General features: G+C 41.0%; 1 protein-coding gene across 1 annotated transcript in view; it reads left to right on the forward strand.

The window, feature by feature from the left end:
• Positions 1 to 18,134, forward strand: part of IL1RAPL2 (interleukin 1 receptor accessory protein like 2) — a 705,019-nt gene that overhangs the window by 355,201 nt on the left and 331,684 nt on the right. Inside the window, exon 2 of the mRNA XM_019521625.1 lies at positions 8,204 to 8,477. Coding sequence (XP_019377170.1) covers positions 8,204 to 8,477 — 274 coding nt within the window. The remainder of the gene's footprint in view (positions 1 to 8,203; positions 8,478 to 18,134) is intronic.

The raw sequence follows: 18,134 nt of genomic DNA on the forward strand, positions 1-18,134 counted from the left end.
TACTTTTTGCATTTTCATTGCATGTTTTTCAAATACAATTTTTAAATTAAGATCTTAGGAATATGCTACAATTCCTAGATGCTGAGAACATTATGAGGTTCCAATCTGGGCTGTATGAGGCAGTATGAGCTCCCACCCTGTCCCGAATAATATTTGCTGTCTTTAGTTGTTGCATATTGGACTGGCTTGCTTCTAGCTCTGCACAGGGGCAAACAACTGGGGACAGAGGGAAGCGGAGTTTATTTTTTCCTTTATTCTTATTTTTCCCTTTTCAGCAGTAGCATAACATGGGGTGGGAGAGCAGGGCATGTGCCCAGGGCCCAGCCTAAGGGGAAGAGTGCCAGAGCAACAGAGGAAGGGGAATACTTTACTCTGGTAGGGGGGAGGGGAGTGGTATTGTTTGCCCCTGCCTCTGCTTTCTGCCAGCTGCCTGCATCCTTACCTTCCTCTGTGCGGCACAGGCCCAGCACAGGCAATGTTTGTCATAGAATACAAGGCATTCTGGGAATTGTAGTTTTCTAAAGCAGTGTGGAATTTGCTGCTCCTGGGGGAAGAACTGACCACCATTTTTTGCTGTAAAATTCAGCATTTTTTTGCCCCCTGGACATGAGTTGCGGGGGCAAAAATGGGATGAAAGTTTTATCCGAAACAGCAAACTCTACAGCCAGTCTGGAGAGCTGATTCCCAGAATGCTTAGCTTTCCATGGCACTGCCCAGGAGGAGTGGAGTGGTGAGAGGTTGAGGGAGAACTGCCAGGGCACATTTTTCCCCTCCCCACTTTTCAGTTTCTCGGGACCTAACATGGGTATTCAATTGGTATATCTGAAAGCTAGCTGCATCTCTTATTAAGTTGTGGTTTCTAGGAAGACCTGGGCAGAAAGATCTATACTTTCCCCAAATCTTTTAGGAAAAAAACATTGGCCCTCTATACAGAAATGGGAAGTTTTGATGAGCAATTTGGGTCCAAACTTTGATTTCTGAGCATTTGCAATTTTTGTCCATTTCTGTTCCCCTTTTGAGTGACCCCATGAGCTCATGTAAGGTGAATGCTTGCATGTATTAATTTAAGATGCACGTGCTCTAAAATCTGGGACATTTGATTTTGAAATTTTGCAAAATTTGCACCAGGGAACCACCTGTATCTCACCCAGATATACCAGGTATGTCAAGAAAACCTGATTGCTTGAATACTGATGTAGAGCAAATTGCAGGAGAGTGTGGATGCAATACATAGTTTAGGAACAAAACCCAACACTGTGGGGTCCTGCTTCGTGGCTGGGGCCTCTAGCGGGTGAAGTTCTTTATTTCACTCATCAGTTGACAACTAATTTGAATTGCTAGTAGAAATATCTCACAATTCACCCCAAGTTTATCATAATAAAAGTACTTTGTCTTGAGATCGTGGAAGATAGATCTTTAAAAGCTCTTTCATCTTTTATAGATAATTATTTTGGGCTACTTATGAGGGGACCAAGAGGTTGTGCCCCTTTCTGCTGGAATGCAGTGGGAGACGTGAGTATAGTCAGAATTAAAACCAGCATTTCTTTGACTCGGATAAAAGGAAGGTCAAACACTTAGCTCATAAAAAAGAAACGCTGCTGATTTTTATCGCCAAGATCTACTGGTTCCTCTTCTTTTCTTCGCTGCTTGACAGGTTGGAATAGCGCCTCACCTGCTGTCACAAGTAATATTCTATCACAGTGGTTTTCAACCTGTTTTCATTTGGGGACCCCTAAAAAATTTTGAATGGAGATGCAGCCCCCTTTAAATTGGAAGTGTAGATATTCAAATACTTTTGATTCACCATAGTCATCTTTTGCAGACCCCTTAGATATAGTCTGTGGACCCCCACGGACCATAGGTTGAGAACCGCTGTTCTATTGCACTGTAAGTGCCACCCGCAACTCCTTTTTTATTATTCAATCCACTTTCTTTCTTAGCCCTGGAGCACCTACTTGTAGTTCCACTGTTTCTCACTCTTAGCACAATTACTGAGTACTTTTCCATAAATGGTCAAAATTTATAAGGTCCAGCAGTGGCAGACATGCGAGTGGAAGCAGCCAGAAGGACCTGCCACCAGGGCTGCTGGGAAGCCAAGTCTGGCTGCCACGCTGCCCCACCGCACAGCTGGCTGTGGTGGGACCAGCTGAACACACCATGGCCTGGGCTGCCCAGTGTGCCTTCTCTGGGTGGGGCCGAGGGCTCCACTGAGGGCCAGATAAAATCCCTTGGTGGGTCGGATCTAGCCCGCAAACCTTATTTTACCAACCCCTCTTCTAGACGTAATCTTTTCACATCTTGATCCAGTGAATATGGAACTATTGAGTCCAAATCTCCACTCTGCCGCTGATCTGTCCTATGACCTGTGACAAGTTGCTTTTTCTTCTTCCACGTTTTTGTTTGTTAGATTATAAACTCTTTGGGGGACAGATTCTTGCTGTGGGTCTGCACAGCCCCTGGGACAGCGCGCCCCAATCTTCATTGGGGGGGTTGTGAGATCTGCTGTGGCTTCAGAAGAACGCTCTTCTGACCAAAGATTTACCACCAAACAGTAGCGCTTGCTTCTGCAATCCTATCAAGCACAGGCAGCAATAAATTTAGTAAATTACCTGGTTTGTTTGTTTTAATTATTTAGTTTTTAGTTTATTTCAATTTACAATTAGCTTTCAGGTAACCAAGTAGACAACCATGTATAACAACTCCAAAGTATAAATTGCTCTGGGTGACAGATCCTTGCAAAAAATTATTACGGGCAGATTCGCAACACAAAAATTATTTATATGACAGCAAGCAGAAAGACAAATTACTCAGAGACTACTTGCACTTCTATAATTACACATAAATTATTATGGTTCATGTTAAAATGCATGTAAAGTCCCTCGACCACTAGATTTATTTAAAATAAGAATCATGGCTAATTACTGGAAAATGAAGGGGGGGAGGAATGCAATACATATTGTAGGGTGCTTGCTAACGTAGAAATACAGGAATTTTGTGGACAGGTAGGCTAATTTATAATTCGCTGCACACCTGCCTTTTCACTTTATCATTGAATGTAATTATACATTTCCTAACTCTGGGGATAGCACTAGGCTGTGCTCAATAGATACAAGTCTGTGTATGGTTTAATCGGGGAGGCTACCAGAGATGGATTTTTCTCTAAAAGGCTCTGAGGACTGTAGGTGCTTACTCTCAGGACTGTATGGTAATAAGGGTTGGGAGACTAACTTCCTTAGGCCTCTTGAAAATTTGAGCCATGCTTTTGCCGGTGTTCTCATCTTTAGTATTTTGTACCTCTTCTCTACACCATTCCCATTTGTCTGTCTCTCTACCTGTGTCCTTATCCTGCATAGTGAGCCCTTTGGGGCACGGGATCTCCATATTTGACTCCTTTGTACAGCCCCCACCTCAATGGGGACCCTATTCCTGACGTGAGCTTGACGAAGGAGGCACTGTGTGACCATTTACAAGCCATTCAGCTGAACTGAGAGGGGGGAGAGTTTTATTTTGGCTGAGAATCGTCTCCAACGTCATCCCCTCTGACAGGGAGATGCAGTTACAACGATTTTGTGCCACAGAAATGCAGCCATCTCTGTGGTGGAACAAAGACCACAGCTCCAGCTCTTCGGCAGGTTTCCCAGGATAGAAAAAGGGCTAGATTTTTTTTTTAATTACCCCTAAAATGGTGATGTTATTCTACAAAGCATTAAAAGAGGTTAGGCTGCATGTGGCTAACCTCTTTTGAAAGGTACAGTACTGCATTTGATGTATTTTTAGTATACCCCAATTTTGAAAGGCGATTTTGTAGAACTGTCTTGCTTTATCGATGTCTAATAGATACTCTCATAGGAAGATTCCTTTTGACTCGAATAGGCTGTAGATTGGCCTGTTGTTAAGGAAGGGCAGATTATTGAGTAGTAAATAATGTATTTTGTAAACATTTAAGTACCTTTTCTGTTTTTCTTTAGTATCATTAACTTTTTTTCTTTTCACCACCATAAAAACACCACATAGGGAGAGCCAGCCCAGTACAAGTGATGCCAAATTCTGTTCAGGATAATGGAGTACAAAGCTCCACCTTAGCAGCTCTAGTCATTTTTAAAGACAGCTTTGAGAATACTCCAGATTAATTTAACGATTCATGCATTCCCATGATTGACAGCACAGCAAGAAGAAAAACTCCAGCTTCGCATATGCTTAGACAGCTTGACCTAGATTTTAGCCTCTACGACTGCAGAAGAGGAAGCATTCTTGATTATGCTTTTAATGAAAGAAATAAGTAGTGTTGTGGGCAGAAGCCATCATCTGTTTGATTAGTCTTTCTTTGATAATTAAGATTTAGTCCATGCTCACTGCAATATTTTTTCCCCCTCACTGTCATCAAATGCTGCAAGCCCTGTTACAAATCACTACCTCATTTCTAGTTGGGTCTTGAGTCTTCTCTTCTCTCCATAATTATCACTGCATGGATTGCTCACTTAAGTGACTTGGCTATCTAGCCATGCCATGAATGAAAGAGCTCCCACATTGCCAGAAACAATGGCCTGGTATGTCACATACACACATTTCTCATTTTCCATGGCTGCATCAGGAGCCTTTGACTGTTCTTATCATCAGCGGTTGCTCTCAGCTGAAACTTTGACCTTTGTAGTATTTGAAATCAATTAGAGGAAAGATGAGTTTCATAGAAAATGTCCTTTTCTTTCCTTTTCCCTTGGAGACAGGACCAGGAACAGTTTTAACACTTTGGCCAGCATAAGTGATCAGAAAACAGTGTATACCTGTAACCGAACAGTTTGGCACACAAAACTGGTCCATACCCATACCAGAGCAGAAGTTCAGCACGCACAGACTGGTTTGAAATGGCAGAACCTGGTCTAAGATTAGCACCCCCCGCATCAAGGGGAAAACGCGTGTTCTGTTCGCTGCCAACCTAAACTGTGCCACTTAGAGAGAACCACGTAACTTCGATGGATTCTGCTTCAGGCTTTCTGAATGTCTGTATCTAGCCACGGATTCGGAGCTGATATAAAATTGTCCTAATTTAATTAAATGCACTGCAGCTGTGAAAGTTTAGCTCACATAATATCTTTAAATTATTTTAGGGGCAGCTGCAATAGAGGCATTTCAGCCAATCTTCCCCCATGTAGGATGGCTGTGAATTCCTGGGCAATCGCATTTTAAGGTGTTTCTCAAGCGGACAGGCTTTATTCCAATGTACTTTCCAAGTTATTGTAATAGAGGGAGGGGGAAAGGTGTTTCCAAATGGAATGAATGAATACGTGAAGAGTGCCAAAGTCGGTCGTAAAGGTGGTTAGTTACTGTTGGCATCATCTCTTGGGAAGTTGGTAGACATGGATTTGCAATGTTGAAAATAATTGAAAACATCTAAACAGAAACAGCAACATTTTCGGCTTTAGAAGCTGAATTATCAATTTGGACCGGTTTTTTAAATTTAAAATCGTTCTGTGTACCACTTGAATTTTAACTGTACCATGGAAAGTGATTGTGAAAAAAAATCCTTGTTATTTATATGTTGACATGTATACGTTTGGAGTAATAAATATTACTTTCTGCTCGGGTCAGCTTTTCCGAACCAACACATGTAGGAGCTTGGGATTCGTTTCTGGATCCTGCCTGTTGGGTTGAATGATAATTCAAGGGGGAGATCCAAAGCTCACCAAAATCAATAGAAAGGCTTTTAGTGGGCCCATCTAAGCAAGCCCTGCATTGCAATTGCTGGATGAATCCATTCATTTTGAATTATTTCCCTAGTTATTGAAGTGCAACTCCACTAAACATCCCCTGGCTGTAACATAAGAATAGTGGGATAACATTTGTCCCAAGGAATCTATTTTACCAGTAATGATGGGAAAACCGGTGAGATCACCATTTCCTTTCAAATCCCAGGCTGAGTTGGCAAGGCTGGCAGCTTTAAAATATCCCTACACATAAGCTTAATGACATTGGCTCAATTGTTTTTTTGGAGGGAGACTCCAGCTGGAAATCATTGATGCCTGCTAAATCCAGACTCTCACCTTCAGAAAGTCACATAGCAGCACAAACCTGCACTTTCGCATATGACAAGGATGGCATTGTGGACTGTGGCCGGTGGGTATATACAAGACAAAATACAAATCGGTGGCATCTTGTCGTATGAGGGTCCAGAGAGAGAGCACAGTCTTTGCAATGTGATGGTCTGACCCCTGCCTTGGTTGTGGTAGAATATGAAGGGCATGGTAGAGATTAGAGATGCAGCTGAGGGCAACTCAACTGACTGTTTTGGGAGTATGATTTACAGCTAATGATTAGTGATACGTTGACCTACACAGTATAACTGAGCCATATAAAGCAGCACAGAGGGAGGAAAGGTCTGGCAGATGGACAAAGATATATAAGGAAAATGATTGATGCTAGTTCGTCAATGTAAGGAAGCAATTTTTGCTGTTTTAAACCAAGCCATAATGGACTTAACGTTAAGCAGAATATTCTTCCATAAAAAATAATAGCAATAGAAATAAATGCAAGTGTCACTTCAAGTGAAAGTTTCTCCTTTGTTTTCTCTGAAGAAGGCAGCCAGCTGGCACAGGCAATAGCTACATTTTCCTCTGTGTTTACGTGGGAGGGTAGGCTTCTTTGGGTTACTCAGGAGGACTTGAGCTATACTGAGAATATTGTGGGATCTTCTTTTGTTCTTTTAATGGCCATGAGGAATTATGTTATTAAAATGCGGTATCCGCTTTCTTTTCCTGTCTATAACTACTTGATTCTATGTTTTTTTTCAAGTTTGTATTATAAATGGCAATGAAAATGATCATGGTGAGCAAGCTTCAAGTATTGTTCTATTGCTTAGTTGTGCTTAGTTTAAGTGACCCCAATATAATTAATTCTGATGTACTACAATTTGCAAATTAAAGTCTTCTATTTACCAAGCCTAGATTTGAAGGCACTTGAGAGAGGCTTGAATAAACAAATGACAAATGATTAAGTGGTAATAAACACCGTTAAAAAGACTAGGATTTGATCTTCCAGCAAATGGATGACTTCAGCAATGGCTTTGTATGTTCATTTCTTTCTAAATGAATGCGTCGAAGAGCAAAAAAAGGAAGTTAATATTTTTGGTATTAAAATGTGTACTAGAAAGGGAGAAAAAGCTCCTTCATTTTATAAACATGTGTCAGATCTTCAGGTGGTGTAAATCAGTGCAGCTTCAGAAAAGTGAATAGGCCTGCTCAGATTTGCACTGTCTGAAATCTGGTCCATGGGTAATATCCATCCCTTATGTAATTATCCTGAAGTCAGTGGAATTACATAGGGAATGAATTTGCTCCAATGTACTTATTTTAGACACTGGTTTACTGTGCCCTTGCAGACTCGTGTTGATCACAATCCACTGATGTGCAACCAATTGCTGGGTTGGGGCTTACTCTTTTGCCAATAATAAGGAAGACTATAATGGAAGAGGTCATGCAATGCAATAGTAAATTGCATGCATGTTTGGTTTTGATTTGAAGCTGAAGTATTAAACCTAAAGGGAGTAGAAAACCAGTTAAGTTTTTACCAAACAACAACAATATGATATCCACAGGCCTCCTGTTACTACTTCTTCATGTTTCTATTAAACTTGATTGCACTTCATAACATATTGTAGCTGTTTCCTATTGTATAATACATAGCCATGCAACCTAATTAGCGCCAAATAAAAAGCCTTGCAGCGGTGCTTTGAAAATAAAACTGTATATGGAGTGGATTATGCCACATCTAATTCTTATTTTTGTGTAACAAATGATTAGAAAAGGTGAGTAGAGGAGTTTAGGTGGTAAATTAGGATCAGGTGCCAACATGCATTTTCCTCAAGTTGAGAATTGCAGAATTCGAAATGGGTTTATTGGGTCAAGCAGTTCAGGTGAAAATTCTTGGATTACTTATTAAAGAATTAGCATCGTTGAAATAGAAAGCAGTAAAATGATAGGGAGAAAATGTCCTTGACTAATAGCTTATATGTGTTGCTTGTACATCAAAATGAAAACACGTCTATGAAAACCTTTAATTATGGTCAATTGCCATGCATTTTTCACGCCGGTTTTAAAAAAGTAAAGGCTCTTTTCTTTCTGGCTGATTGATTTGCATTTCACAGGCTGCCTCTCACTCTGTTGAAAAGTATCTTTCTCTAATATTTCTTTTATTATTGTTTTTCTTTCAGTTGACGGCTGCATTGACTGGTCAGTGGATCTCAAGACGTACATGGCTTTGGCAGGTGAACCAGTCCGAGTGAAATGTGCCCTTTTCTACAGCTATATCAGAACTAATTATAGTATGGCCCAAAGCACAGGTCTTAGGCTTATGTGGTACAAAAACAAAGGAGATTTAGAAGAACCTATTATATTTTCTGAAGTTAGGATGAGCAAAGATGAAGATTCAATATGGTTTCATTCGGTTGAGTTGCAAGACAGTGGTTTCTACACATGTGTTTTAAGGTGGGTATCATGTTAACATATACCTAAGAATTTCTTTAGTTTGCCTTGTTTAAGGAAATGTTTAAATTAAGCTATCTCAAAATATTAATTAAATGGTTTTGCCAGTTAATATGTGCTCATTATCTTTCTTTTCCTGAATACATTTCAGATTGCTGCTTTGTTTTGCCATTTAATTTTCCAAGTAATTATTATTACCCGTTCCATTAGCTGTAATAGAGCATGTGCTGTTCCTTCCTTTTAACGACCTTTTCCCAAGGATTTGTAACTTGTATTTCTAACTTATTCGTTTCTGAGGGCATAAACCAAAATCATTGTTCAGATCAAATAAAGCATTGGCAAATCAAGACCAAATCCCAGCAGACAACAAGAGTTAATTATAAAGAGTGATTTTGCGACCTCGCTTGATCAAGCATCAATTTAATTTTTGTAATGATCTAAGAGCTCAAATCCTGGTCTAAATGATACTAACACTGAGGGGTGGGAGCCATCAAGTATGGATTTTTAGGTCCAGGGGCACCATGCCTATTAAGACCTCAATACAACAATCCATTCCTAGATAGTAATACTTTAAGCCCATGCTTAACTTTAAGCACACTCAGAGTTCCAGTTGACTTAAGTGTTTAAGTGCCTTGCTGAATCTAGGTGTTTGTGTGTGTGTGTTTTCTATCTATCTATCTATCTATCTATCTATCTATCTATCTATCTATCTATCTAGTGTGTGTTTTTCCAATCTGTCTATCTATCTAGATAGATAGATAGATTGGAAAAACACACACTAGATAGGTGGACTGGAAAAATGCACATATTCAGCCTTGAAATAGTATGTTGCTTATAAAAATGGCTATGGTTTGACATTCAAACGGTAGGGGGCACAAACAAATGGAATTGTCTGTGGTCAGGGCAGTAGCGTGTCCATGTCTGTTCTGTGTGTATCACTGTTTCTATATCTCTGATGATATACAGATCATTTCCAAGACAAAATATTCTATTTTTGTTCAAACATAATAAAAACAATTCTCCCTCATCCCTTGATGAAGGATTGGAGATTTCAAAGAAATGGAATTTATCCATTTTTCCATAGGAAAAAAATCTCAGTTTTCTTTTAACTACCCCCCACCCCCCCCAAAAGGACAACTCAGCTAACATTTCATTAAAAAACTGATATTTGGAAGAAGATAATGTTGAACAAATCTGAGTAACCTAAGGCAAAAATAATGAGTAGGATGCTCTAATTTCTAAACCTACAAATGTAGTACATTCAGTCTGATGCAGCTCACTATATAAAAGACCTATTCTTAATACATTTTAATTAATAAATTATTGTACTGTTTAGTTAACAAAAAATGCATCTTTTACACAGCAAGCAAGTGCTGCCTCTTCATTGGTACCAGTGTGGTTTTAAAGCTGCTTTACATGTAAAATCTTCAGTGTGAGGCGACGCGCAGCATCTCACTAATATAAAATATAACTGAAACCAGGGAGGATGAAATCAGTGTTACCATGAAGCTTACAGGAAAGATGCATGCCAGAGGTTCCTTCCAACCCACAGGATTCTTCGAGTTGTTCATCACTGAGACTGATGTATGTAACTTCTTGAGCTGTTAAATTGCGTTCTTCACTTGGAGAGCTGCACAACTACATCATTCCTAGACTAGCTTTTCTCATCTTTTTTAAAGGCTGAGCAGGTGACTCTGCATTAAATGGAAAAAATATTTTGAGATTCATCCTGCACCATAAAGAAGGAAGAGGGCAACTGCAACCCAACCTTCCATATCTGATTGCAAATGCCAGGAACTGTTTAATAGCATGGTGAAACAGTAGCTGTATGCTGTATAATAATATTAAATTTCAAAATATCCAACCTCTTCCTACCCAAGAAAAAGAAAGCACTAAGGCACAAACAATGAGCTAGATCCAACAAAACTCTTGCTCACATGAACAGTCCCCTTAAATCTATGCAATTGAGTAAAAGTTTGCTGGATCCAGACTCAAAATAGCTAAAACCAAAGCTCAGGCAATGGACTTTTCCTGAAGAATTTGTAATCATTCCAATAAGCTTAATTTTTTTGAGGTAGCTGAATGCTGGGGAAAATGAAAATTTATGGGGAAGGATAATCCTCATTGTGAGGGGTTCAGATTTAAATGTTGAAGCAAGTTCAACTGAATCACACGATACTCTGGCTAAGAACAAAAGTGCATTTGCAGTGAAGAGGAGTCAGTGTCTATCAATTCACATTTGCACTAAAGATGATTTAGAAATGTTATGTCCTCTTTTGAAATATCTGTAATGGTAATTCTTGAGCCGTATCCCCACCCCCAAAATATGTGATATTACTCTTCCTTCAGCACCTATTTAGTCCAGCTTGTTGATTACGGAAGGATGAAATTCGGTTGTTCACCAAAAAAGCCAAGTTGGACTTCTTTCGGAAGACAGGAATTTTTTGTGGGTAGAGTAGGTGCTCTACTTGAGTACAGGTGTAACTCCACCTGAGATGTGTAGGCATGCGAGCGTTGGATTGTCCTGAATGTCCATGGGTGAAATCACCAAGGAGCAATTCTTTTTTTTATTGGCTGTGCATTAGCATTGTGGATACTCTTGCACGATATTGGAGTACTTACACTTGTGGCAGAATAACAGCAATGGGCAGAGCCCAGAAACTGGAACCACTCCTGCAAGTCAGAACCTCCCAACTCTATGGCAGTGGCAGTAATCGGTGTGGATTTCATAGTAAAATCCAAACACTTCTGTTGTGGCTGAGGCTCCATTGTTGTTAGTGCCAAAGGAACATAGCCTTGTACCTGCAAGGACACCGCTGCAATTTGTGCAGTTCTCCCTGCTTCAGCAGAGCCAATAGGTAAGAGAATACTCTGGAGGGCTTGTCTTCTAAAGGACACAAAGACGGTTAAAGTATATTCACTTAAGAGAAAACTGTGTTGTATTTACAAAGGTAGGTTCAATTCTACAAGGTAGCAGCCACCTTGACGTCTTTTATAATAAATACTTTTCAGGAACAATTACATATAGTTGCCATTTAACAAGTGCAAACTGATCAGTTGCAAACTGGGCATGTGTAGACGAAACGGGGGCCCTAAATTGAAGCGGTGGGTTTTAAAAAAAACACGGCTTCAATTTAGGGTTGATTAAACCTCCGTGTTGTGCGCACACACCCTGCTGACTTACCTGCCTCTCCAATGGGGAGGGGAGAGTGAGCTGCCGGTGGGCAGAGTGACCCCTGGGCTGCTGGGGGGCTGGTGCTTCTCTCTGCCACAGCAGCCCCCCCCCCCCGGCAGGCACCCAGCTCTGGTGGTCCTGGGAGCACAGCAGCCATGGAGGAAAGCACCAGGCTCCCACACAGCTCAGGCAGGCTTGGGGCCGAGAGGCGGAAAAAATCAGGCTCAACGCTTTTGTTGGGCAGAGCCTGCCTTCCCAGGCTGCTGCCAGGCTGCCTGCAGGGCTTCCTCCAGCACCGCAGAGCTGCACAGAGCCTGGTGCTTTGCTCTATGACTGTAGGGGCAGCAAACTAAAACACCTTGGAGGAGTTTTAGTTTGCTGCACCCCAAGTCATGTAAGTCGCATTACACCACTGAATTTCCTACAGTGCCTGGAATTAATGCGCAATGTGCCACCGAGATGTGCAAACACCAACACCATTAAAGCAATGCAAAAGCATTTGGCCCACTTTAAAGTGTCATGCACACACACCCCTCATTTCGTCTACACACAGCCGTAAAGTCATGTACTATTGGAGGTATAGTGTGAACTATGGTTTCACTGATACTTTTTAGCAAATGCAGAATTGTTAATGTCACTACTGTCCTTAATATAACATAAATATAACAGCCATTTTTGTCAGTTGGATACTATGTGCTTTGTTTGTGAAAAGTTTTGGAAAGACAAATTACATATTTTTACCCAAGCATACATTTTCAAGCTTTGTTGTGGTAGCAAAGCCACCTTACCTTTAGAAATATTCACAAACATCTAGGCTCAATGAAGATATGATCTTGAGATCCAGTTCTGAAACACGTTTTTATTTCAGATGTTTGAAAACATTTTGCTCATTTACATGACAAAGTAGTTTTGGTAACAAACGGGCAATATCTTAAATAATAAATATGTTCTCCAGATAAAGACTGTAGGACAAGCTTTTTGCAAAGTATTACACAGCAATAATGTCTTGTGTCAGTTCTACAATTTTGCTGTTTAGGCTAAAACTTTCTTTTATATAATTAGAGATCTTTCTTCCCTATTTTCAGATTTCTGTGGAAGTGTTGTTTCACAGTGCTGTGTATAGTAATTACACATAAAAGACCACATTTCTTGCTTGAATGAATTTATCATTTCCTCCAAAAATATGGTAACTTATCCTTGCTTTTATTGTTTATAAAATTATAGGTGGTTTAAAATAGCTGAGGAAATTGCAATAGTAATTTTTTTTCATTTCAGTGAAATTTGGTTCGATGTAACGTTCTGAAATATAATCACTCCTTTTGTGGTGGACTATCCACACCATTAAATGTGTTATTTTAGATCTGTTAATCCAAAATCTTTAAAAAGGGGGGTTTTTTGTAAGCAAATGTTTGCATTTCACAGTCATTCACCAGGATCACCTGCATTGCAAGAGTTGGAATGTCATGGCTTATTACAGTAATTCTAGAAATGATTTCGTAAAAACATTTATAAATTCAATTACAAGTATTTTCTTTTGTAAGCTTACTGTATGTAGGATAGGAAAGATGGCTCAACACAGGGTATGTATAGAGCTGAATATGCCCGGCATCTTATAACATAAAGGTTAGGCGTGTGTGCATGAATAATTGATTTGTCAATTTAGCACCTGAATTAAAAGGTCATCACTTCCTTGGTTTGAGTGAACCAAGTTTAAATTTGTTTGTGGCTTCCCGCCCCCCTGCCCCAACCCCGTAACAGTGATAAAAGCTAAATGTTATTAAATCCAAAACAGGGTAGGGTAGACTGATAAAAGAGGGGCTGGTAGGGAGCGTTCTACTACTCAATAGGCACCTACTGGCTAGAGCAGTCGCACGGGATATGGCAAATACAAGTTAAAGGCCCTCCTCGACTTGCCCAGTTGTAATCAAGCCCCAGTCCTCCAAGACGCCCTGTGCTTCATGTCTGTTGCGATTTGAACTCAGAAGTTCCTGCACCGTCTTGGTGGCTGCAACACTAAGGGTTTCTTTCTCAACCCTTCCTGTTGGAACTAATCCCTGGTTCATAGACTATGTGAATAGTAGTTGAGATGGAGAGAAAGAAAGTGACTCTCTAGCTTGATTCTGAGATCTCCTTGATACCCAGGAGTGAATGTAGACAATGGGTCATGCTCTTTGCTTCAGTGGCTGTTTAATTAGTGATAACAAGTGGAACAGTGTCAACATGCACGATTAAGTGTAGCCTTTCACAGAACAACCTAATGCCTGTGGAGGCTTAGGGCAGTCTCCTGGGAGGTAGAGAGGCAGGCTTGACTCCATTGAAGCAGGAGATGGGAATTAAATACAGGTCTCTCACTCCCTGGATTTGTCCTTACAGTTAGCCATTGGGTAAGAGGCAGCAGCATCAGTAGCACTTTTGCTAATATCTCCCTTCCCCCAAATTAGTTCCAGCCAAAACTATTCAGCACTTGGGTGAATAGTTCAGGGATCTAATCGAGGGCCTATATACATGGAGCGCCATGCTTTATAAAGGGTCTGGGAGTCTACTGCACATTTAGGATCTAATCAGGACTCTGTATATAGAGAGCAACATGTTCCACTACGGTGTTTGGGAGTCTGCGGCACAATTGGGGCCCAAGTGGCTGTTAATCAGTTGAGGGCATAATAGAAAGCACTCAAAGAATATGGTAGGATAAGCTGATTTTCTGGTTGTTATGCCAGTAAGCAACCTAAATGTTGCAGTGATCAGGCAGGAGCAATAACTTTAATGTTCAGAAAGTATAACGTAAATGGATCCATAATTTGAAAGTAAAAGGGTTTAAATGGGGAACTGAAATGAAGGTTTCCACTGTTAAAAACTGCCTTTTCAAACGAAAAGGCAAAATAAATAAATAAATGAATCCAGTGTCCCCTTTCTATATTTTGATTCCCCTTCATTGTCCGGTTAGGCGGTACTATATATAAATATGTTTAAATATGCATGCGCCTAAGTGGAAGGCATATAATTTATTGCTGTGCTGAGCTTATTTTCCTTTTCTCACAGTACCTGTAGTCAGCAGCTTGTCACTGCACTGCTAGCTGAAGAGGCAGTACTTTTCTGCAATCATGAGAATGGTAAGGTCCTGACCCTGCCAACACACCTGTGCTTGACCTTATGTGCAGGTCATCTGATTGACTCCAGTGACGCTGCTTAAAGTAATGCAGTTCATCCCATGCATTATCATTTTGCCAGATCCGTGTACACCACAGTAACAGGATATGATGAAGCCTGCAAGGGGCTGTGATGGACAGCACAATGCTCGTATCATGACAGACCCAGCTCAGCATTGTGACACTTGTGTCATGCCACTGTAGCGCAATATGGAAATGCCGCATTCGGGAGATGCCTTCCGAGCCCAGAGGTACCATTAATCTTCTGTTGCCGGCTGATGCTTCTTTAGTTAAGGTTGTCAGCACTTCCATTACAGAGCTTTATTTTTCAGGGACTTACAAATCAGCACTCTGGATGAAAACTTTCCAAGCAAGGTCCCAGGCCTACAATGCTGAAACAAAGTGGGAGAACCAGAGCTGATCTAAATCAGTGGGATATTTTTTAAGTTACAAGTATGTAAAAAGTTTGGTTGTCCGCTTGCACACTGCTTCGCCATCGGACAAAGCCAACATAGTCCCTTTTCAGGCTGAAAACCCCAAACAAACGGATAAATGAAGAGAAAATCTGGTCAGAGCTTGCCAGGTGTTTCATCTGCGATAGGGTTTGCCCCCTCAACCTGACGGGGCGCCATGTCCAAACCAGGTTGAGCTACACAGTGTGCTGTGCCCGTGTGGGCGGGAGTATACAGGAGTCCTGTGAAAACATCCTTCTCCAGAAAAAAAAAATTCTTCATCTCGGCAGTTTTAGAAGACAGTTAAGTCGAGAAAAAACCCCTTTTAACCAACCCTCTCACTTTCAGGGAGTCTTTACCCCTCAAGTTGCTCGTAGTGTAGATGCTGCTGCTGTTGTAAGAGCTTCGTGTTGTGACAGTCTCTTGTACCTGCCGGTTTTGAAACAGCCCTGGATTAGCATCTGCTGAGATGCCCGCCCTTCCAGAAAAGTTGTCACTCTCGCTCCCCAGTGGCATGTAGTCGGCTCTGACCTGTGCTCACCTACCCTTCTTCCCTCTGGGCTTGGAGGGGGAGTCTCCCCTCCCCACCCCCCACCCCTTATTTGTCGGAAATTAAGTTTTTGCTCTTGATAAGGAACAACCATTGGAAACATTTGGAGCAGCTGGGCCTCCATGCGGGGAAGAGACACGTGTTGCCCTGAAGCTGGAAAGCATCCAAAGACTTCACAATATCAGGCACATGCATAACGGGGTGGATCTGCTCAGAGGAGAAGGATATCAGATGTGCATCTTTTGTTTTTCTAGTAGTAAAATCCCAGCTCTAGGTACCCTTAATGCTGATCGACTGACATTATCATCCCTTCCCAAAGGACTGCTGCACAATAGCTCGGTATGCTGCAGTGCAGCATTATTACCATTTCTGATCAGTGTTGCTTTTTTTCCCCCAAAGTACTTTCCAGAGTGGTTTTCACACCTTGTTGGATGCAGGGAGTAGATACTGAGTGAAGTGGTTACTTCTTGGCTCAGTCATCTTCTTTGCTATACAATGCCCTTGCTGTTGACTGCCAACTTAGAGCCTTCCTTGGGGAGAAGGTGCAAGCAATGTGCAAAGGCACTGCTCCTCTCCCTCCCCCTGCACTTCCACTAGTCAGGGGTCTTCCCTTTCCTGTGCTTTCTCCTGTGCCGTGGGGCTAAGCGGGGAGCATCCTTACCCACGTACAACACGAATTGAAACCAGCCAAGGAGGCAGAAGCATCACAGTAAATTACGTTGTACTTGGCGTTGTACTGATTAAAAGGAAATAACCCTATTAAAAAGAGACCTAAAGTTGATGACCATTCCCCGAGGGGAACCAGCAAGGCCAAAAACATACTTTCTTGTGTCTGTTAACTGTGAAATGGACTCTGAGAATAATGTGTCGTCTTTACCGGCAAAAAACTTTCCATAAGTCACAAACATCTGCAACACTTTGTTCGCTCTGTCCTCTTTGCAAATTAACATAATTAGATTCGCAACATGATTTCTGCATGCAGACTTTCTTTTTTAACCCTATCAGATAATAAATGTTCTGCTCTTTTATTTTATTCAATTGTCTGTGTACAAATCGAGGGCCTTTTTCTTTCTCTCGTTGCAATGTAAATGATATGCACGAGGAGAGAAGAAGCCCTATAGCAGAGTCGGTCACTCAGCAGTGCCGGAGAGAACTTCTGGGTATCCTGTCCTGACCTGTTTTTTTACTTCTTATATGTCTAATTAAGACATGGAGAGGAAAAGATACAATAATTCACCCCGGGGGTGAGGGGGAGGGAATAAAAGAAGAAAGAGCTGGGATTTCTGGCAGAGGAAGTATTACATTTACAAAATTTTTGGAAGGGATTTCTTAAGGCTCTCCTGGGAGCAGTTGCCTGTGGGTCTTAGATTCATGCCACTTCTAAAATGTGGCTTTTAAAGTACGGAATATAATTTAACAAGAATATCCAGGGTTCTAATAGTAAATATTAAAAAAAAATGGAAATTGTTGTGGAAGGTACCTAAACTCTCGAACTCTGAGACGTAAGCTACTTTCTAACTCTTAGGAGTAAGGAGGAAATTTTCCCCAGGAGCACATATTGTCAATTATAAGACATCTTCTTTTTCCAAAAACAAATATCAACCTCAATGGACCTTAGGTATGAGCTGAAATGGCAGTTTTGATTTTGTTATTATTTTCTGTTATTTGCTGAATTCTTTATCATCTTACCTCTTATTAGATTGTTTGTAATAACCTCAAGTTATTAAAGACTCACTGTTTTCGGAGAGAATCATAAATTGCCATCAGCCCTACATTATTTAAATCAAGTACAATGTGTTTTTTCCTTCTGTTTGGGCCCTGGAAGTCCCGATTTGATTTATCTTTTTAAAATACATTTTCTACCAGGTGGATGTCTACTGTTGACTTGTGTAGATTAGTAGAGCCATTCAGTTTTTCTGTAGACAGCAAAGGGGACAGATAACTCTTCCAACTCCCTGCAGTGGGATAACTTGAGGATAGCCAGTCAACTGCTTTTGCGAGAGACTCAGGGAAGCCTGTCACTACGGTCTTAGGCATACAGAACCAGAAGGGGACCCCTTGTGTCACCAAACAGCAAGCTGCTTCCCTTGCTGTTGCAGGTAATCTTGAGGAAGTCCATGTCAGTGATTACCCAAGAAAAAGAGCAGCTTCTCCCAGTATGCGCAATTTTATTGCTAAGGGAGATTTGGCTAAAACCTAGCTTGGGTACTAACGCATGTGGAGACTTAAGAAAGAACTAAAATAATCTGTAAGAGATGACCCCAATCAAAATAGTAGACTCAGACACCTCCCTGCTCTTTCCCAGGATTTTCGGAGACTCAGAAACTCTGAATTAAG

This window comes from Gavialis gangeticus, unplaced genomic scaffold (genome assembly GCF_001723915.1).
Source record: "Gavialis gangeticus isolate Ggan-Ray unplaced genomic scaffold, GavGan_comp1, whole genome shotgun sequence".
NCBI classification, from domain to species: domain Eukaryota; kingdom Metazoa; phylum Chordata; order Crocodylia; family Gavialidae; genus Gavialis; species Gavialis gangeticus.